Genomic DNA, 22,913 nt, shown 5'->3' with positions numbered 1-22,913 from the left:
AACGTTATAGCGTGCGGACCCTAAGGGTTCGAGAACTATGTAGACATGACCGAGACACATCTCCGGTCAAGAACCAATAGTGGAACCTGGATGCTCATATTGGTTCCCACATATTCTGCGAAGATCTTTATCGGTCAAACCGCAATGTCAACATACATTATTCCCTTTGTCATCGGTATGTTACTTTCCTGAGATTCGATCATCGGTATCTCTATACCTAGTTCAATCTCGTTATGGCAAGTCTCTTTACTCGTTGTGTAGTGCATAATCCCGTAACTAAATCATTACTCACATTGCTTGCAAGGCTTCATATGATGTGCATTACCGAGAGGGCCCAGAGATACCTCTCCGATACTCAGAGTGACAAATCCTAATCTTGATCTATGCCAACCCAACAAACACCTTCGGAGATACCTATAGAGCAACTTTATAATCAATTAGTTATGTTGTGACATTTGATAGCACACAAGGTATTCGTTCAATGTCCGGGAGTTGCATAACCTCATAGTCGGAGGAATATATATTTGACACGAAGAAAGCAGTAGCAATAAAACTGAACGATCATTATGCTAAGCTAACGGATGGGTGTCTTGTCCATCACATCATTCCACTAATGATGTGATCCCGTTTATCAAATGACAACTCATGTCCATGGCTAGGAAACTTAACCATCTTTGATCAACGAGCTAGTCTAGTAGAGGCATACTAGGGACACGTTGTTTTGTCTATATATTCACACATGTATCAAAGTTTCCGGTTAATACAATTATAGCATGAATAATAAACATTTATCATGAATAAGGAAATATAAAATAACAGCTTTATTATTGCCTCTAGGGCATCTTTCCTTCAGTCTCCCACTTGCACTAGAGTCAATAATCTAGATTACATTGTAATGAATCTAACACCCATGGAGTCATGGTGCTGATCATGTTTTGCTTGTGGAAGAGGCTTAGTCAATGGGTCTGCCACATTCAGATCCGTATGTATTTTGCAAATATCTATGTCTCCCTCCTTGACCAAATCTCGGATGGAGTTGAAGCGTCTCTTGATGTGTTTGGTCTTTTTGTGAAATTTGGATTCCTTTGCCATGGCAATTGTTCCAGTATTGCCACAAAAGATTTTCATTGGACCCGATGCACTAGGTATTACACCTAGATCGGATATGAACTCCTTCATCCAGACTCCTTCATTAGCTGCTTCCGAAGCAGCTATGTACTCTGCTTCGCACGTAGATCCCGCCACGACGCTCTGCTTGGAATTGCACCAACTGACAGCTCCACCATTCAATAAAAATACGTATCCGGATTGTGACTTAGAGACATCCGGATTAGTGTCAAAGCTAGCGTCGATGTAACCGCTTACGACAAGCTCTTTGTCACCTCCATAAATGAGAAACATATCCCTAGTCCTTTTCAGGTACTTCGGGATGTTCTTGACCATTGTGCAGTGATCCACTCCTGGATTACTTTGGTACCTCCCTACTAAACTTATAGCAAGGAACACATCAAGTTTGGTACATAGCATAGCATACATGATAGAACCTATGGCTGAAGCATAGGGAATGACTTTCATTTTCTCTCTATCTTCTGCAGTGGTCGGGCATTGAGTCTGACTCAACTTTACACCTTGTAACACAGGCAAGAACCCTTTCTTTGACTGATCCATTTTGAATTTCTTCAAAACTTTATCAAGGTATGTGCTTTGTGAAAGTCCTATCAAGCGTCTTGATCTATCTTTATAGATCTTGATGCCCAATATATATGCAGCTTCACTGAGGTCTTTCATTGAAAAACTATTGTTCAAGTATCCTTTCATGCTATTCAGAAATTCTACATCATTTCCAATCAACAATATGTCATCCACATATAATATTCAAAATGCTATAGAGCTCCCACTCACTATCTTGTAAATACAGGCTTCTCCAAAAGTCTGTATAAAACCATATGCTTTGATCACCTCATCAAAACGTATATTCCAACTCTGAGATGCTTGCACCAGTCCATAAATGGATCGCTGGAGCTTGCACACTTTGTTAGCACCTTTAGGATCGATAAAACCTTCTGGTTGCATCATATACAACTCTTTTTTAAGAAATCCATTAAGGAATGCAGTTTTGACATCCATTTACCAGATTTCATAATCATAAAATGCAGCAATGTTAACATGATTCAGACAGACTTAAGCATCATTACGGGTGAGAATGTCGCATCATAGTCAACTCCTTGAACTTTTCAAAAACCTTTTGCGACAAGTTGAGCTTTATAGACAGTAACATTACCATCAACATCTGTCTTCTTCTTGAAGATCCATTTATTCTCTATAGGTCACCGATCATTGGGCGGATCCACCAAAGTCCACACTTTATTCTCATACATGGACCCTATCTCAGATTTCATGGCCTCAAGTCATTTATCGGAATCTGGGCTCATCATAGCTTATTCATAGTTCGTAGGTTCGTCATGATCAAGTAACATGACCTCCAGAACAGGATTGTCGTACCACTCTGGTGCGAATCGTGCTCTGCCAGGCCTACGAGGTTCTGTAGCAACTTGATCTGTAGTTTCATGATCTTTATCATTAGCTTCCTCTCCAGTTGGTGTAGGCATCACGGGAACAGATTTCTCGGATGAGCTACTTTCCAAATTGAGAGCAGGTACTATTACCTCATCAAGTTCTACTTTCCTCCCACTCACTTCTTTCGAGAGAAACTCCTTCTCTAGAAAGGTTCCATTCTTAGCAACAAAAATCTTGCCTTCGTACTTGTGGTAGAAGGTGTACCAAATTGTTTCCTTAGGGTATCCTATGAAGACACATTTCTCTGATTTGGGTTCGAGCTTATTGGGCTGAAGCCTTTTGACATAAGCATCGCATCCCCAAACTTTAAGAAACGACAGCTTAGGTTTATTGCCAAACCACAGTTCATATGTTGTCGTCTCAATGGATTTTGTCGGTGCCCTGTTTAAAGTGAATGCAGCTGTCTCTAATGCATAACCCCAAAACGATAGTGGTAAATCGGTAAGAGACATCATAGATCGCACCATATCTAATAAAGTGTGGTTACGATGTTCGGACACACCATTACACTATGGTGTTCCAGGTGGTGTGAGCTGTGAAACTATTCCACATTGTTTTAAATGAAGGCCAAACTCGTAACTCAAATATTCTCCTCCATGATCAGATCGTAGAAACTTTATTTTCTTGTTGCGATGATTCTCCACTTCACCCTGAAATTCTTTGAACTTTTCAAATGTTTCAGATTTGTGTTTCATTAAGTAGATATACCCATATCTTCTCAAATCATCTGTGAACGTCAGAAAATAACGATACCCGCTACTAGCATCAACACTCATTGGACCGCATACATTGGTATGTATTATTTCCAATAAGTCACTAGCTCATTCCATTTTCCGGAGAACGGAGTTTTAGTCATCTTGCCCATAAGGCACGGTTCACAAGTATCAAATGGTTTATAATCAAGTGATTCCAAAAGTCCATCTTTATGGAGTTTCTTCATGCGCTTTACATCGATATGACCCAAACGGCAGTGCCACAAATAAGTTGCACTATCACTATAAACTTTTCATCTTTTGGCATCTATATTATGAATATGTGTATCATCACGATCAACATTCAACAAAAATAGACCTCTCTTCAAGGGTGCATGACCATAAAAGATATTACTCATATAAATAGAACAACCATTATTCTCTGATTTAAATGAATAACTGCCTCGCACTAAACAAGATCCAAATAGAATGTTCATGCCCAACGCTGGCACCAAATAACAATTATTCATGTCTAAAACTAATCCTGAAGGTAGATGTAGAGGTAGCGTGCCGACGGCGATCACATCAACCTTGGAACCATTTCCAGTGCGCATCGTCACCTCGTCCTTAGCCAATCTTCGTTTAATCCATAGTCCCTGCTTCGAGTTCCAATTATGAGCAACCGAACCGGTATCAAATACCCAGACACTACTACTAGAATTAGTAAGGTACACATCAATAACATGTATATCAAATATACCTTTGCTCACTTTGCCATCCTTCTTATCCGCCAAATATTTGGGCAGTTTCGCTTCCAGTGACCAGTCCCTTTGCAGTAGAAGCACTTAGTTTCAGGCTTGGGTCCATTTTTAGGTTTCTTCCCGGGAGTGACAACTTGCTTGTCATTCTTCTTGAAGATCCCTTTCTTTTTACCCTTGCCCTTTTTCTTGAAACTAGTGGTCTTGTTAACTATCAACACTAGATGCTCCTTCTTGATTTCTACCTCCGCGACCTTTAGCTCACGAAGAGCTCGGGAATAGTCTTTTCCATCCCTTGCATACTGTAGTTCATCACGAAGCCTTTGTAGCTTGGTGGCAGTGATTTAAGAACTCTGTCAATGACACAATCATCTGGAAGATTAACTCTCAGTTGTGTCAAGTTATTATGGTACCCAGACATTTTGAGTATGTGCTCACTAACAAAACTGTTCTCCTCCTTGTTGCAGCTATAGAACTTTGTTGGAGACTTCATATCTCTCAACTCGGGCATTTGCTTGAAATATAAACTTCAACTCCTGGAACATCTCATATGGTCCATGACGTTCAAAACGTCTTTGAAGTCCCGATTCTAAGCCGTAAAGCATGGCACACCGAACTAACGAGTAGTCATCAACACGTGACTGCCAGGCATTCACAATGTCTGCAGTTGCTGGGCCAGGTGGTACACCTAGCAGTGCATCAAGGACATAATTCTTTTGTGTAGCAATGAGGATAATCCTCAAGTTACGGACCCAGTCCATGTAGTTGCTACCATCATCTTTCAACTTAGCTTTCTCTAGGAACACATTAAAATTCAAAGGAACGGTAGGACGGGCCATTGATCTACAACATAGATATGCAAAAAACTATCAAGACTAAGTTCATGATAAATTAAGTTCAATTAATCATATTACTTAAGAACTCCCACTTAGATAGACATCCGTCTAGTCATCTAAATGATATGTGATCCAAATCAACTAAACCATGTCCTATCATCACGTGAGATGGAGTAGTCATCAATGGTGAACATCACTATGTTGATCATATCTACTATATGATTCACGTTCGACCTTTCGGTCTCTAGTGCTCCGAGGCCATATCTATATATGCTAGGCTCGTCAAGTTTAACTCGAGTATTCTGCGCGTGCAAATCTGGCTTGCACCTGTTGTATTTTAACGTATAGCATATCACACCCGATCATCACATGGTGTCTCAGCACGAAGAACTTTCGCAACGGCGCATACTCGGGGAGAACACTTATACCTTGAAATTTTAGTGAGGGATCATATTATAATGCTACCATCGTACTAAGCAAAAAAAGATGCATAGAAGATAAACATCACATGCAATCAAAATATGTGACATGATATGGCCATCATCATCTTGTGCTTTTAATCTCCATCATCGAAGCAACGCCTTGATCTCCATCGTCACCGGCTTGACACCTTGATCTTTTTCATAGCGTCGTGGTCGTCTCGCCAACCATTGCTTCTATGAGTATCGCTACCGCTTAGTCATAAAATAAAGCAATTACATAGCACTTGTATTTCATACAATAAAGCGACAACCATATGGATCCTGCCAGTTGCCGATAACTTTTAAAAAACATGATCATCTCATACAACAATCTTATATCAGATCATGCCTTGACCATATCACATCACAACATGCCCTGCAAAAACAAGTTAGACGTCCTCTACTTTGTTTGTTGCAAGTTTTACGTGGCTGCCATGGGCTTCTAGCATGAACTGTACATACCTACGACACAAAAATGACAATGGTGATTTATCAAGTTTGTTGTTTTAACGTTCGCAAGGACCGACCGCAGTCAAATTTGATTCAACTAAAGTTGGAGAAACAGACACCCACCAGCCACCTTTATGCAAAACTAGTTGCATGTCTGTCGGTGCGACCGGTCTCATGAACGCGATCATGTAAGGTTGGTCCGGGCCGCTTCATCCAACAATACCGCCGAATCAAAATAAGACATTGGTGGTAAGCAGTATGACGATCAACGTCCACAACTCTTTGTTTTCTACTTGTGCATATCATCTACGCATAGACCTGGCTCTAATACCACTGTTGGGAAACATAGCATGCAATTTCAAAAAAATTCTTATGCTCACGCAAGATCTATCTAGGAGATGCATAGCAATGAGAGGGGGAGAGTGTGTCCACGTACCCTCGTAGTGTTGGGGAACGTTGCAGAAAACAAAAATTTTCCTACTCGTTTCACCAAGATCATCTAGGAGTTCATCTAGCAACGAGTGATTAGATGCATCTACATACCTTTGTAGATCGCGCACGGAAGCGTTCAAAAGAACGGTGATGATGTAGTCGTACTCGACGTGATCCAAATCACCGATGACCAGCGCCGAACGGACGGCACCTCCGCGTTCAACACACGTACGAGACGGGAGACGTCTCCTCCTTCTTGATCCAGCAAGGGGGAAGGAGAGGTTGATGAAGATCCAGCAGCACGACGGCGTGGTGGTGGATGCAGGGCGTCACAGCAGCAGGGCTTCGCCGAGACTATGAGGGAGAGACGTAACGGGGGGAGATGGAGGCGCCAGGGGCTGGTGTAAAATCCCTCCTCTCCCCGCCCACTATATATAGGGGTGCCAAGGGGGGGGGGCGGCCCTAGTAGATGGCATCTACTAGGGGGGGGCGGCGGCCAAGGGGAGGTTTCCCTCCCCCCCAAGGCACCTAGGGGTGCCTTCCACCACATGGACTCTTCCATGGTGGAAACCCTAGGCGCATGGGCCTATAGGGGCTGGTGCCCTTGGCCCATCTAGGACAAGGCGCACCCCCTACAGCCCATGTGGCCCCCCGGGACAGGTGGCCCCACCCGGTGGACCCCCGGGACCCTTCCGGTGGTCCCGGTACAATACCGATAACCCCGAAACTTGTCCCGATGCCCGAAATAGCACTTCCTATATATAATTCTTTACCTCCGGACCATTCCGGAACTCCTCGTGACGTCCGGGATCTCATCCGGGACTCCGAACAACATTCGGGTTTCTGCGTATACATATCTTCATAACCCTAGCGTCACCGAACCTTAAGTGTGTAGACCCTACGGGTTCGGGAGACAAGCAGACATGACCGAGACGACTCTCCGGTCAATAACCAACAGCGGGATCTGGATACCCATGTTGGCTCCCACATGCTCCACGATGATCTCATCGGATGAACCACGATGTCGAGGATTCAATCAATCCTGTACGCTATTCCCTTTGTCTATCGATATGTTACTTGCCCGAGATTCGATCGTCGGTATCCCAATACCTCGTTCAATCTCGTTACCGGCAAGTCACTTTACTCGTACCGTAATGCATGATCCCGTGACCAGACACTTGGTCACTCTGAGCTCATTATGATGATGCATTACCGAGTGGGCCCAGTGATACCTCTCCGTCATACGGAGTGACAAATCCCAGTCTTGATCCATGTCACCCAACAGACACTTTCGGAGATACCTGTAGTCTACCTTTATAGTCACCCAGTTACGTTGTGATGTTTGGCATACCCAAAGCACTCCTACGGTATCCGGGAGTTACACGATCTCATGGTCTAAGGAAAAGATACTTTGACATTGGAAAAACTCTAGCAAACGAACTATACGATCTTGTGCTATGTTTATGATTGGGTCTTGTCCATCACATCATTCTCCCAATGATGTGATCTCGTTATCAATGACATCCAGTGTCCATAGTCAGGAAACCATGACTATCTGTTGATCAACGAGCTAGTCAACTAGAGGCTCACTAGGGACATGTTGGTGTCTGTTATTCACACATGTATTACGATTTCCGGATAACACAATTATAGCATGAATAAAGACAATTATCATGAACAAGGAAATATAATAATAATGCTTTTATTATTGCCTCTAGGGCATATTTCCAACAGTCTCCCACTTGCACTAGAGTCAATAATCTAGTTACATTGTGATGAATCGAACACCCATGGAATTCTGGTGTTGATCATGTTTTGCTCTAGGGAGAGGTTTAGTCAACGGATCTCCTACATTTAGGTTCGTATGTACTTTACAAATCTCTATGTCTCCATCTTGAACATTTTCACGAATGGAGTTGAAGCGACGCTTGATGTGCCTTGTCTTCTTGTGAAACCTGGGCTCCTTGGCAAGTGCAATAGCTCCAGTGTTGTCACAGAAGAGCTTGATAGGCCCCGACGCATTGGGTATGACTCCTAGGTCGGTGATGAACTCCTTCACCCATATTGCTTCATGTGCTGCCTCTGAGGCTGCCATGTACTCCGCTTCACATGTAGATCCCGCCACGACGCTTTGCTTGCAACTGCACCAGCTTACTGCCCCACCATTCAAAATATACACGTATCCGGTTTGTGACTTAGAGTCATCCAGATCTGTGTCGAAGCTAGCGTCGACGTAACCCTTTACGATGAGCTCTTCGTCACCTCCATAAACGAGAAACATTTCCTTAGTCCTTTTCAGGTACTTCAGGATATTCTTGACCGCTGTCCAGTGTTCCTTGCCGGGATTACTTTGGTACCTTCCTACCAAACTTACGGCAAGGTTAACATCAGGTCTGGTACACAGCATGGCATACATAATAGAACCTATGGCTGAGGCATAGGGGATGACGCTCATCTCTTCTATATCTTCTGCCGTGGTCGGACATTGAGCTGAGCTCAATTTCATACCTTGCAACACAGGCAAGAACCCCTTCTTGGATTGATCCATATTGAACTTCTTCAATATCTTATCAAGGTATGTGCTTTGTGAAAGACCTATGAGGTGTCTCGATCTATCTCTATAGATTTTGATGCCTAATATATAAGCAGCTTCTCCAAGGTCCTTCATTGAAAAACTTTTATTCAAGTAGGCCTTGATGCTGTCCAAGAGTTCTATATCATTTCCCATCAAAAGTATGTCATCTACATATAATATGAGAAATGCTACAGAGCTCCCACTCACTTTCTTGTAAACGCAGGCTTCTCCATAAGTCTGTGTAAACCCAAACACTTTGATCATCTCATCAAAGCGAATGTTCCAACTCCGAGATGCTTGCACCAGCCCATAAATCGAGCGTTGGAGCTTGCACACTTTGTCAGCATTCTTAGGATCGACAAAACCTTCCGGCTGCATCATATACAATTCTTCCTTAAGGAAACCATTAAGGAATGCCGTTTTGACGTCCATTTGCCATATTTCGTAATCATAGAATGCGGCAATTGCTAACATGATTCGGACGGACTTCAGCTTCGCTACCGGTGAGAAAGTCTCATCGTAGTCAACCCCTTGAACTTGTCGATAACCCTTAGCGACAAGCCGAGCTTTATAGATGGTCACATTACCATCCGCGTCTGTCTTCTTCTTAAAGATCCATTTATTTTCTATGGCTCGCCGCTCAATGGGCAAGTCAGTCAAAGTCCATACTTCATTTTCATACATGGATCCTATCTCGGATATCATGGCTTCTAGCCATTTGTCGGAATCCGGGCCCGCCATCGCTTCTTCATAGTTCGAAGGTTCACCGTTGTCTAACAGCATGATTTCCAAGACAGGGTTGCCGTACCACTCTGGTGCGGAACGTGTCCTTGTGGACCTTCGAATTTCAGTAGGGGCTTGATCAGAAGTATCTTGATCATTGTCATTAACTTCCTCTCTAGTCGGTGCAGGCACCTCAGGAACATTTTCTTGAGTTGCGCCATTTTCCAGTTCAAGAGGTAATACTTCATCAAGCTCTACTTTCCTCCCACTTACTTCTTTCGAGAGAAACTCTTTCTCCAGAAAGGACCCATTCTTGGCAACAAAGATCTTGCCTTCGAATCTGAGGTAGAAGGTGTACCCAATAGTTTCTTTTGGGTATCCTATGAAGACGCATTTTTCCGACTTGGGTTCGAGCTTTTCAGGTTGAAGTTTCTTGACATAAGCATCGCATCCCCAAACTTTTAGAAACGACAGCTTAGGTTTCTTCCCAAACCATAATTCATACGGTGTCGTCTCAACGGATTTTGACGGAGCCCTATTTAAAGTGAATGCGGCAGTCTCTAAAGCATAGCCCCAAAAGGAAAGCGGTAAATCGGTAAGAGACATCATAGATCGCACCATATCTAACAGAGTGCGATTACGACGTTCGGACACACCATTACGCTGAGGTGCTCCAGGCGGCGTGAGTTGTGAAACTATTCCACATTTTCTTAAGTGTGCCCCAAACTCGTGACTCAAGTATTCTCCTCCACGATCTGATCGTAGAAACTTGATTTTCCTGTCACGTTGATTTTCAACCTCACTCTGAAATTCCTTGAACTTTTCAAAGGTTTCAGACTTGTGTTTCATTAAGTAGATATACCCATACCTACTTAAATCATCAGTGAGGGTGAGAACATAACGATAGCCACCGCGAGCCTCAACACTCATCGGACCGCACACATCAGTATGTATGATTTCCAATAAGTCGGTTGCTCGCTCCATTGTTCCGGAGAACGGAGTCTTGGTCATTTTACCCATAAGGCATGGTTCGCACATGTCAAATGATTCATAATCAAGAGACTCTAAAAGTCCATCAGCATGGAGCTTCTTCATGCGTTTGACACCTATGTGACCAAGGCGGCAGTGCCACAAGTATGTGGGACTATCATTATCAACCTTACTTCTTTTGGTACTCACATTATGAACATGTGTAGCATCACGTTCGAGATTCATAAAGAATAAACCATTCACCATAGGAGCATGACCATAAAACATATCTCTCATAAAAATGGAACAACCATTATTCTCAGATTTAAAAGAGTAGCCATCTCGAATTAAACGAGATCCCGATACAATGTTCATGCTCAAAGCTGGCACTAAATAACAATTATTAAGGTTTAAAACTAATCCCGAAGGGAGATGCAGAGGTAGCGTGCCGACGGCGATCACATTGACCTTGGAACCATTCCCGACGCGCATCGTCACCTCGTCCTTTGCCAGTTTCCGCTTATTCCGCAGCCCCTGCTTTGAGTTACAAATGTGAGCAACTGCACCGGTATCAAAACCCAGGAGCCACTACGGGCACTAGTAAGGTACACATCAATTACATGTATATCACATATACCTTTCGTTTTGCCGGCCTTCTTATCCGCTAAGTACTTAGGGCAGTTCCGCTTCCAGTGACCGCTTCCCTTGCAATAAAAGCACTCAGTCTCGGGCTTGGGTCCATTCTTTGGCTTCTTCCTGGCAGCTTGCTTGCCGGGCGCGGCAACCTCCTTGCCGTCCTTCTTGAAGTTCTTTTTACCCTTGCCTTTCTTGAACTTAGTGGTTTTATTGACCATCAACACTTGATGTTCCTTCCTGACTTCTACCTCTGCTGATTTCAGCATAGCAAATACTTCAGGAATGGTCTTTTCCATCCCCTGCATATTGAAGTTCATCACAAAGCTCTTGTAGCTTGGTGGAAGCGACTGGAGGATTCTGTCAATGACCGCATCATCCGGGAGATTAACTCCCAGCTGAGTCAAGCGGTTATGCAACCCAGACATAGTGAGTATGTGCTCACTGACAGAACTGTTTTCCTCCATCTTACAACTGAAGAATTTGTCGGAGACTTCATATCTCTCGACCCGGGCATGAGCTTGGAAAACCATTTTCAGCTCTTCGAACATCTCATATGCTCCATGTCTCTCAAAACGCTTTTGGAGCCCCGGCTCTAGGCTGTAAAGCATGCCGCACTGAACGAGGGAGTAGTCATCGAAACGTGCCTGCCAAGCGTTCATAACATCTTGTTTTGCAGGGAGAACGGGTGCGTCACCAAGCGGTGCTTGTAGGACATAATCTTTCTTGGCAGCTATGAGGATGATCCTCAGGTTCCGGACCCAGTCCGTATAGTTGCTGCCATCGTCTTTTAGCTTAGTTTTCTCTAGGAACGCGTTGAAGTTGAGGACTACGTTGGCCATTTGATCTACAAGACATATTGCAAAGATTTTAGACTAAGTTCATGATAATTAAGTTCAACTAATCAAATTATTAGTGAACTCCCACTTAGATTAGACATCCCTCCAGTCATCTAAGTATTACATGATCCGAGTTTAACTAGACCGTGTCCGATCATCACGTGAGACGGACTAGTCAACGTCGGTGAACATCTTCATGTTGATCGTATCTACTATACGACTCATGCTCAACCTTTCGGTCTTCTGTGTTCCGAGGCCATGTCTGTACATGCTAGGCTCGTCAAGTCAACCTAAGTGTTTGCATGTGTAAATCTGTCTTACACCCGTTGTATGTGAACGTCTGAATAAAACACCCGATCATCACGTGGTGTTTTGAAACAGCGAACTGTCGCAACGGTGCACAGTTAGGGGGAACACTTCTTGAAATTATTGTGAGGGATCATCTTATTTACTACCGTCGTTCTAAGTAAACAAGATGCAAAACATGATAAACATCACATGCAATCAAATAATAAGCGTGACATGATATGGCCATTATCACATAGCTCCTTTGATCTCCATCTTGGGGCTCCATGATCATCTTGTCACCGGCTTGACACCATGATCTCCATCATCATGATCCCCATCATCGTGTCTCCATGAAGTTGCTCGCCAACTATTACTTCTACTACTATGGCTAACGCGTTTAGCAATAAAGTAAAGTAATTTACATGGTGTTTCTTGATGACACGCAGGTCATATAAAAAAATAAAGACAACTCCTATGGCTCCTGCCGGTTGTCATACTCATCGACATGCAAGTCGTGAATCCTATTACAATAGCATGAACATCTCATACATCACATATAGATCATTCATCATTCATCACAACTTTGGCCATATCATATCACAAACCACTTGCTGCAAAAACAAGTTAGACGTCCTCTAATTGTTGTTGCAAGTTTTACGTGGCTGAATTAGGGTTCTAGCAAGAACGTTTTCTTACCTAGGTTAAAGCCACAACGTGATTTGTCAACTTCTATTTACCCTTCATAAGGACCCTGTTCATCGATTCCGCTCCAACTAAAGTAGGAGAGACAGACACCCGCCAGCCACCTTATGCAACTAGTGCATGTTAGTCGATGGAACCGGTCTCACGTAAGTGTACGTGTAAGGTTGGTCCGGGCCGCTTCATCCCACAATACCGCTGAAGCAAGAAAGGACTAGTAACGGCAAGAAAGTTGACAAATCTACGCCCACAACAAATTGTGTTCTACTCGCGCAAGAAGAACTACGCATAGACCTAGCTCATGATGCCACTGTTGGGGAACGTTGCAGAAAACAAAAATTTTCCTACTCGTTTCACCAAGATCATCTAGGAGTTCATCTAGCAACGAGTGATTAGATGCATCTACATACCTTTGTAGATCGCGCACGGAAGCGTTCAAAAGAACGGTGATGATGTAGTCGTACTCGACGTGATCCAAATCACCGATGACCAGCGCCGAACGGACGGCACCTCCGCGTTCAACACACGTACGGGACGGGAGACGTCTCCTCCTTCTTGATCCAGCAAGGGGGAAGGAGAGGTTGATGAAGATCCAGCAGCACGACGGCGTGGTGGTGGATGCAGGGCGTCACAGCAGCAGGGCTTCGCCGAGACTACGAGGGAGAGACGTAACGGGGGGAGATGGAGGCGCCAGGGGCTGGTGTAAAATCCCTCCTCTCCCCCCACTATATATAGGGGTGCCAAGGGGGGGGGGCGCCAGCCCTAGTAGATGGCATCTACTAGGGGGGGCGGCGGCCAAGGGGAGGTTTCCCTCCCCCCCAAGGCACCTTGGGGTGCCTTCCACCACATGGACTCTTCCATGGTGGAAACCCTAGGCGCATGGGCCTATAGGGGATGGTGCCCTTGGCCCATCTAGGCCAAGGCGCACCCCCTACAGCCCATGTGGCCCCCCGGGACAGGTGGCCCCACCCGGTGGACCCCCGGGACCCTTCCGGTGGTCCCGGTACAATACCGATAACCCCGAAACTTGTCCCGATGCCCGAAATAGCACTTCCTATATATAATTCTTTACCCCCGGACCATTCCGGAACTCCTCGTGACTTCCGGGATCTCATACGGGACTCCGAACAACATTCGGGTTTCTGCATATACATATCTTCATAACCCTAGCGTCACCGAACCTTAAGTGTGTAGACCCTACGGGTTCGGGAGACAAGCAGACATGACCGAGACGACTCTCCGGTCAATAACCAACAGCGGGATCTGGATACCCATGTTGGCTCCCACATGCTCCACGATGATCTCATCGGATGAACCACGATGTCGAGGATTCAATCAATCCCGTACGCTATTCCCTTTGTCTATCGATATGTTACTTGCCCGAGATTGGATCGTCGGTATCCCAATACCTCGTTCAATCTCGTTACCGGCAAGTCACTTTACTCATACTGTAATGCATGATCCCGTGACCAGACACTTGGTCACTCTGAGCTCATTATGATGATGCATTACCGAGTGGGCCCAGTGATACCTCTCCGTCATACGGAGTGACAAATCCTAGTCTTGATCCATGTCACCCAACAGACACTTTCGGAGATACCCATAGTCTAACTTTATAGTCACCCAGTTACGTTGTGACGTTTGGCATACCCAAAGCACTCCTACGGTATCCGGGAGTTACACGATCTCATGGTCTAAGGAAAAGATACTTTGACATTGGAAAAACTCTAGCAAACGAACTATACGATCTTGTGCTATGTTTAGGATTGGGTCTTGTCCATCACATCATTCTCCCAATGATGTGATCTCGTTATCAATGACATCCAGTGTCCATAGTCAGGAAACCATGACTATCTGTTGATCAACGAGCTAGTCAACTAGAGGCTCACTAGGGACATGTTGGTGTCTGTTATTCACACATGTATTACGATTTCCGGATAACACAATTATAGCATGAATAAAGACAATTATCATGAACAAGGAAATATAATAATAATGCTTTTATTATTGCCTCTAGGGCATATTTCCAACACGTAGACCGAAAGCGGAAGCATTAACTTAACGCGGTTGATGTAGTCGAACATCTTCTCGAATCAACCGATCAAGTACCAAATGTACGACACCTCCGAGTTCTGCACACGTTCAGCTCGATGATGTCCCTCGAACTCTTGATCCAGTAGAGGCACGAAGGAGTCGATGAGTTCCGTCAGCACGGCGGCATGGTGACGGTGTTGGTGATGTGATCCTCACAGGGCTTCGCCTAAGCATAGATAATATGACCGGAGGAGTAAAGGGTGGAGGGGGGCACCACACACGGCTAAGAAACAACTATTGTGCTTTGGGGTGCTCCTGCCCCCCCCTCCCGTATATAAAGGAGGGAGAGGGGAGATGGCCAGCCTAGGGCGCGCCCAAGTGGGGGGAGTCCAACTAGGATTCCCAATCCTAGTTGGCCCCCCTTCCTTTCCAACGAAGGGGGAAGAGGGAAAGAGAGGGACAGGGAGAAGGAAAGGGGGCTGCGCCCCCTCCCCTTGCCTAATTCGGACTCCCTTGGGGGGCACCTCCCGTGGCTTGCCTCCTCCTCTCCCCTATGGCCCAATAAGGTCCAATACTTCCTCGGGGGGTTTTGGTAACCCCCCGGTACTCCGAAAAATATCCGAACCTTTCCGAAAACATTCCGGTGTCCGAATATAACCTTCCAATATATCAATCTTTAGCTCTTGACCATTTTGAGACTCCTCGTCATGTGTGTTATCTCATCCGGGACTCCAAATAACCTTCGTTCACCAAAACACATAACTCTTGTAATACATATCATCATCGAACGTTAAGCGTGTAGACCCTACGGGTTCGAGAACTTTGTAGACATGACCGAGACACCTCTCCGGTCAATAACCAATAGCGGAACTTGGATGCTCATATTGGTTCCCACATATTCTACGAAGATCTTTATCGGTCGAACCGCAATGTCAACATACATTATTCCCTTTGTCATCGGTATGTTACTCGCCCGAGATTCGATCGTCGGTATCTCTATACCTAGTTCAATCTCGTTACCGGCAAGTCCCTTTACTCGTTTCGTAGTGCATCATCCTGTAACTAACTCATTAGTCACATTGCTTGCAAGGCTTCATATGATGTGCTTTATCGAGAGGGCCCAGAGATACCTCTCCGATACTCGTAGTGACAAATCCTAATGTTGATCTATGCCAACCCAACAAACACCTTTGGAGATACCCGTAGAGCATCTTTATAATCGCCCAGTTATGTTGTGATGTTTGATATCACAGAAGGTATTCCTCCGATGTCCGGGAGTTGCATAATATCATAGTTGGAGGAATATGTATTTGACACGAACAAAGCAGAAGCAATAAAATTGAACGGTCATTATGCTAAGTTAACAGATGGGTCTTATCCATCACATCATTCCACTAATGATGTGATCCCATTTATCAAATGACAACTCATGTCCATTGCTAGGAAACTTAATCATCTTTGATCAATGAGCTAGTCTAGTAGAGACATACTAGGGACACGTTGTTTTGTCTATGTATTCACACATGTATCAAGTTCTGGTTAATACAATTCTAGCATGAATAACAAACATTTATCATGAATAAGGAAATATAAAATAACAACTTTATTATTGCTTCTAGGGCATATTCTCTTCAGTTATGTCCATGTATTGTTTTAAAATGACTTTTTGTCTGAAGTTCGGTAGTATTCGTGGGTGCAAAAAAGTTGGTTCAGTTTCATGGGTTCTTCAAAAAAAGAATGGGAAAAGGAGTTTTCTTCTCCAAAATGTATCACTGCTATGAAGTCCTAATTCTTCTTGTGTGCTTCTATCGAGGCTTGTGCTTCATGGAGAGAGAGACATAGACATTGTGGAAATCTTTCATGTTTCCTTTCTGTCTATATACTTCAGAGACATTTTGTGTGAGAAAAAAAGTTAATGACACATTCTTTTGAGAGATACAAAGTGCTTTGGGATCCAATGTTTTTCTACACAAAATTATGCGTTGGTGTCTCCCCAATGTAGCTGGCAACACATACTTTGTACAATAAAACATTAGTTTCATGTGAGAAGTTCAAATATAAAATAAGGACAATTTCACGTATAGTAAAATTAGTGCAAATAAAAAAATGTAGTGAGCCATCTGTTGTTGATATTTTTTAAAACAGAAATTAAAATTAAAATAATAGAGGTCTTTGATGTTGTAACAAAGATATATTTTCCAAATTTTAAAAACCCCCAAGAAGGTCAAAATGAAATAACATAATAGTTCATTTTTTTAATAAGAAAACAAAATTTCCTCATTTCTAAAAATATCTAGTAGTCAAATTTAAATGACACAGCAACCCAATGTTATTACAAAACTATGATTTCCCTCATTATCGATGAATAAACCAAGAAGTTCAAATTTAAGACATAGAGCAGTTCTAAAAATACAGAGAAATTGGATTTTCCGTATTTCTAAAAAAACTAGAAGTTCAAATTATAATAACAGGAAGTTCAATGTTTATTAGAAAATCAAGATAGTGAAATTAAAATATAGTGCAGTTCAAATTTTTTAAACCAAATTTTGCTATTTCTAAAAGAACCTAGAAGTTTAGATTTACATAATGGGGTTGTTCAATGTTTATTACGAAACATTTTTTTTTGTTACTATAGGTAATAAAATAGAGAAGTTCAAATTAAGAAAATTGAGCAATTTGGTGTTTATAAATAACTCAAATTCTATTTAATGAAACAAAGTGTGAAGTTCATTTTTTGAAATAATTCGATGCTTATATGAAAATCATGTTTTTTGTTTCTAAGAATAAAACTAAGAAGTTCAAATTAATAAAATAGAGAAGTTCAAAGTTTAAAGAAAACTCTGATTTTTTTGTTACTAAAGAATAAAATGGAGAAGTTCAAATAAAATAATTGAATAGTTCAAAACAACATTAAAAATGATTTCCCCCATTTAAAAAACTAGAAGTTCACACTGAAATAGCGAAGCGGTTCAATGTTTATTAAAAATACGTGACAGAAGTTTAAAGTGAAAATAGCGAGAAGTTCAACTACTACACGGAATGCGTTTCAGATGAGAATAAAATGAATAAAATTCTAAAAGCCTAAAATGTTTGTTGCAAGAAGTTCACGTGCTCCTCCCGCCATTGTTCAAAATTTATATTGCAAGACATCTGACCTTCCATTACATGTCAAAAAAGGCAAAAACGGCGTTGTTTTTGACATTTTTAAAACTATTGTCAAACGGCACTGAATTTGTGACAACTATCTACATGAAAAAGTTGCTCTTATTCATAAGCTTTTGAAAGGTATATTATATGCTAAATTCTGATGTACGATTTAAAAGTTCATGTATATCAATTAAATTATGTTTTTATGTATTCAAAAAATTATTTTGAACTGTCTTGAGTATGAAAAAATGATCAACATGGGAAAGTTGTGTGTTTTCAACAGCTTTCCATCGATATATCACTTGCTCTTGGTATGTGGTTGGGGAGTTACGGGCAAAAAACAACACGTGAAAAATATAGTGAAGTTCAAACAGAACTGCTCGAGAAGTTCAACCACTACATGTAGTGTATTTCTGGAGACTCTATTTTCGCGATGAAGACATAACACATGATCTCGCAGTTTTCAAAATTACATAAAAACGGTCGGGAATCAGAGAAAAGTTTCTACACGAGAAAGTTTCATTTTATATAGCTATCCAGGGGTATATAGTTTGCCCCATTCCGAGTAAGTTTGCACAAATTACAGCCAAAATATGATTTTAGCCATTTTCAAATTAGACGTAAAACCGTAGGGAATTGGGAGAAACATTATATACATAAAGTTTCGCATTTGTCCGTGATTTCCAATGCCATATCATTTGCTGCTTTCCAACAAACTGTTAAAAAATTAACTCGAAAATACGAATTCAGTGAAACTTTGACCGTTTTCTAAATTATTCTTAAACCCTTCAGAATTAAAAAAAGTTTTCTACATGAAAAGAAGCGCATTTTCATAAGCTTTCCAACGCCATATTATTTTCCTAAATCTGATTTGCCCTTTTGAAATGACCTCGAAAATACGAACTCGGTTGTTCGGTTTGTGAAATTTCATGATTTTTCAAATTACTCTTTAACCATAAGGAATTAGGGAAAACTATTTACACGTGGAATGAGCCGATTTGCAGCAGCTTTGCAACGCCATATTATTTGCCTCATTCCGATAAATGGTATAGAAATGGGCTCAAAAATACGATTTACGTTTTTTGTATGAAGAAAAGGCAGTTTTTAAAACTTCTCTTCAACCATGTTGATTTTGCTAAAAATTTAACTTAGACCATGATACTCGTGTCGGGCAATGTTTGCGGAAGTTCAACCTAGCATTGGATGATGTTTAACTACTACTGCTGGGACCGGTCGGGTAGTTCTTAGAATATTATTCTCATTCGTGTTCAAAATAGTGTTTATCTATGTATATATACAACCCTCACAAAAAAATTAAATGAGATGGTGGTGGAAGACCATCACAGCTAGGCCTAGTATTTTCTGGTGAGGCCTATGTGCGGCAAACAAGGAAGCTTGGTGTACTCATCTCCAATGGGCCAGATCCATTTTGTGTTTCTTATATGGCTTTCAGCTTCTTTATTTCTTCTCTTCCTTTTGGGTTTTCTGTTTTGTTTCCTATTTGCAAAAATTTCCTTCTCCACAATTTTGGAGTGGAAATATGTAATTTTTTTAAAAAACTACATCAAAATATATTTTAATTTATTTCCTACATAGTGAACATTCTTTTGAATATATGAACGTTTTACTTTTTAGGTACATGAATTTTTTGTATTTATCATATACAAAAATTTCTCCATTTTTTAATTCTTCGGCACCATTTTAAAAGTTATTAATAAAAAAGATCTTATAAGTTTTTACTAAAAAAATAACAATATGCTTTAACATGCCACACAATAGGGGCCCACTAGTGCTCCGAAGGGCGCAACCCACAGGGACTCTGGTGCAATGGTGCTTGTGGTGCTACTGGTGCATCGAACTCACCTTGCATATTTTAAAATGTTTACAAGTTTGTAAAAGTTAACACATTCACGCATCAATGTAGGTTGTCATAAAATTTCAAGTCAAACTTCAAAACATAGCTCGAAAAAATGTCAAATTCAAGACTGAATATTATATATCATAAGTTGGGCTTTAGATTTGGCCCATTGTCACATCGATGTAAAAATTTTCATTTTTGTATTTCAAAAAATGTTTCAATTTTTGATACAAAATTACATAAGTGTTGTGTAAACGTGCTAGATTTTTCTTCTTCACATTTTTTTTAAAGTGTCCTGTGGCATCCCGTGCATCGATAGCATCACAAGTGTGGGTCACCGAATACATTCATATCGCCAAAAAATAGAAAGCCTTGCACTCGATAACAATTGAAATCCCTATTTGACACATTTTGCATCAAATAGTTGATCAATCGCACACACGACGCGACCGAGCGAGTGATTGGGTCGGCTCATCCGTAGTAGGTATCACGTTTCGGTTTTGGGAATCTTCTAGAGGGTTCCTAGCGGGTTTTATAGGTTTTGGGAACCTTCTAAAAGGTTCCCGGACCATTTTTTTTGTTTTCTATATTCTTTTCTTTTTTCCTTTTTCTTTTTCCCGGTTTCTGTTTCTGTTTCTTGTTCATTTTTATTTCCACCTTTTCTTGTTTTCTATTTCCTTTTACTTTTTCATGTTTCTTTTGTTTGAAAATTTCAAATAATGTTTGGAATTTCAAGAAATGTTCTAGTTTTCAAAATTTATTCGCAGTTTTAAAAAATGTTGGTGTTTCAAAAATTGCTCTGTTTTTCAGAAAAGCATTCACGTATTCAAAATATGTCACATTTCCAAAGTTGTTCTCTGTTTTAAATTTTGTTCTTAAAATTAAAAAATTGTCCGTTCTTTCAAAAATTGTTTCTGTCAAAAATTTGTTCTACTTTACAAATTTTGTTCCCAAATTCAATATTTGTTTTGGTTCCAGAAAACGTTCGGACTTTATTAAAAAATTCAAAGGTTCAAAATTTGTTCGCGTTTTGTAAAAATTATTGAAGTTTCAGAAAATGTTCTAGTTATCAAAATTTTGTTCACGTATTCGCACAATGTTCGCAATTTCACTTTGTTTGGGATTTTCAGAATTAGTTCTTAAAATTCAAAAACTGTTCATGGTTTTCAAAATTTGTTTATGTAAAAAAACACATTTTCTTCACAAATTAAAAAATGTTTATGTTTTCGAAAAAAGTGTGAAACTTAAATAAAAAATCACGATTTCAGGTAATTTCAAAAATTGTTCTTAAGTTTAAAAAACTGCTCGCCATTTTTTTCGAGAGGTGTTAAGTTTGATATTTTCATACTTCTTTAAGTATCTCGTTGCATATCTACCACAAGAGCACTTCGGTCGTACTGTCAGCACACCATCGCAGGTTCAATTCCCAATGACTGCAAAACCTTTTTTTGGGTCTTTACCTCGCCCCTGTGCGATTAGCCGACTACTTCAGTTTCCCTATCTCTCGCGAACTGAGATCTGGCCCATAAAGCCCAAACGCACACGGAGGTCAGAACAGGAGGCAGTAGCCAAGTCCAGAGTCCCTGTGGGCTGCGCCCTTCGGAGTATATACCTGGGCATATGACGGGTCGGTCCGGGCCAAAAAATTCCCAGTGCTGAAAACTCAGGCCTGAGCCCGGCCCGGCCCGACCGGCGGGCCCAAGCCCGACACGGCCCGGCTAAAATCCTATTTCCCGCAAGCCCGAGCCCAGCCTGATCTGTCCTTCGGACTCAATTTCCAGGCCTGAGCCCGGCCTGGCCTAATGGCCCGGCCGGGCCCGGTCCAGGATTTTCGGGCCGGGTCGGGCCGGGCTGCCCATGTCAGCACAACAAATCCGCACAGTCCCTTCTTTCTCCCTGTCCCTCTCTCGGCTCGCGTCTCGTGCCTCCGACGCAACGCACTCTCGTCTTGCTCCCAGAGCCGGAGCCCACCCGAGCCGCGACCTCCCTCTCCTTCCCCGTACACCCATGGGGTCGTCGGAGGCCGACGACGACCAGCTCCTCAAAAGCTTCCTAGCCGAGGTCAGCGAGGCCGAGCGCGACAACGAAGTCGTCAGGTCCCTCTCGGCCCCTCCCCCCCCCTCAAAAATTGTTCGTAAGTTTAAAAAACTGCTCGTCATTTTTTTCGAGAGGTGTTAAGTTTGATATTTTCATACTTCTTTAAGTATCTCGTTGCATATCTACCACAAGAGCACTTCGGTCGTACTGTCAGCACACCGTCGCAGGTTCAATTCCAAATGACCGCAAAACCTTTTTTCGGGTCTTTACCTCGCCCCTGTGCGATTAGCCGACTACTTCAGTTTCCATATCTCTCGCGAACTGAGATCTGGCCCATAAAGCCCAAACGCAAACGGAGGTCAGAACAGGAGGCAGTAGCCAAGTCCAGAGTCCCTGTGGGCTGCGCCCTTCGGAGTATATACCTGGGCATATGACGGGTCGGTCCGGGCCAAAAAATTCCCAGTGCTGAAAACTCAGGCCCGAGCCCGGCCCGGCCCGACCGGCGGGCCCAAGCCCAACACAGCCCGGCTAAAATCCTATTTCCCGCAAGCCCGAGCCCAGCCTGATCTGTCTGTCGGAATCAATTTCCAGGCCTGAGCCCGGCCTGGCCTAATGGCCCGGCCCGGCCCGGTCCAGGATTTTCGGGCCGGGTCGGGCCAGGCTGCCCATGTCAGCACAACAAATCCGCATCGTCCCTTCTCTCTCCTGTCCCTCTCTCGGCTCGCGTCTCGTGCCTCCGACGCAACGCGCTCTCGTCTTGCTCCCAGAGCCGGAGCCCACCCGAGCCGCGACCTCCCTCTCCTTCCCCGTACACCCATGGGGTCGTCGGAGGCCGACGACGACCAGCTCCTCAAAAGCTTCCTGGCCGAGGTCAGCGAGGCCGAGCGCGACAACGAAGTCGTCAG

At 42.7% G+C, this 22,913-nt stretch overlaps 1 protein-coding gene across 2 annotated transcripts in view; it reads left to right on the top strand.

Moving 5' to 3' along the window:
- The first annotated feature begins 21,932 nt into the window (after positions 1–21,932).
- Positions 21,933–22,913, top strand: part of LOC119290923 (J domain-containing protein spf31-like) — a 7,668-nt gene continuing 6,687 nt past the window's right edge. The window contains exon 1 of one of the 2 annotated variants that reach the window (XM_037569606.1): positions 21,933–22,067. In XM_037569606.1, coding sequence (XP_037425503.1) covers positions 21,979–22,067 — 89 coding nt within the window. In that variant the 5' untranslated portion in view covers positions 21,933–21,978. Of the gene's footprint in view, positions 22,068–22,720; positions 22,909–22,913 lie in introns of those variants that run through there. The other variant, XM_037569607.1, reaches the window with a different exon arrangement.

The sequence above is a fragment of the Triticum dicoccoides genome, chromosome 4B (genome assembly GCF_002162155.2).
Source record: "Triticum dicoccoides isolate Atlit2015 ecotype Zavitan chromosome 4B, WEW_v2.0, whole genome shotgun sequence".
In the NCBI taxonomy this organism is placed as follows: Eukaryota; Viridiplantae; Streptophyta; class Magnoliopsida; order Poales; family Poaceae; genus Triticum; species Triticum dicoccoides.
The sequence above is the reverse complement of the archived record's forward strand: the minus strand, read 5'-3'. Positions and strand labels throughout refer to the sequence as shown.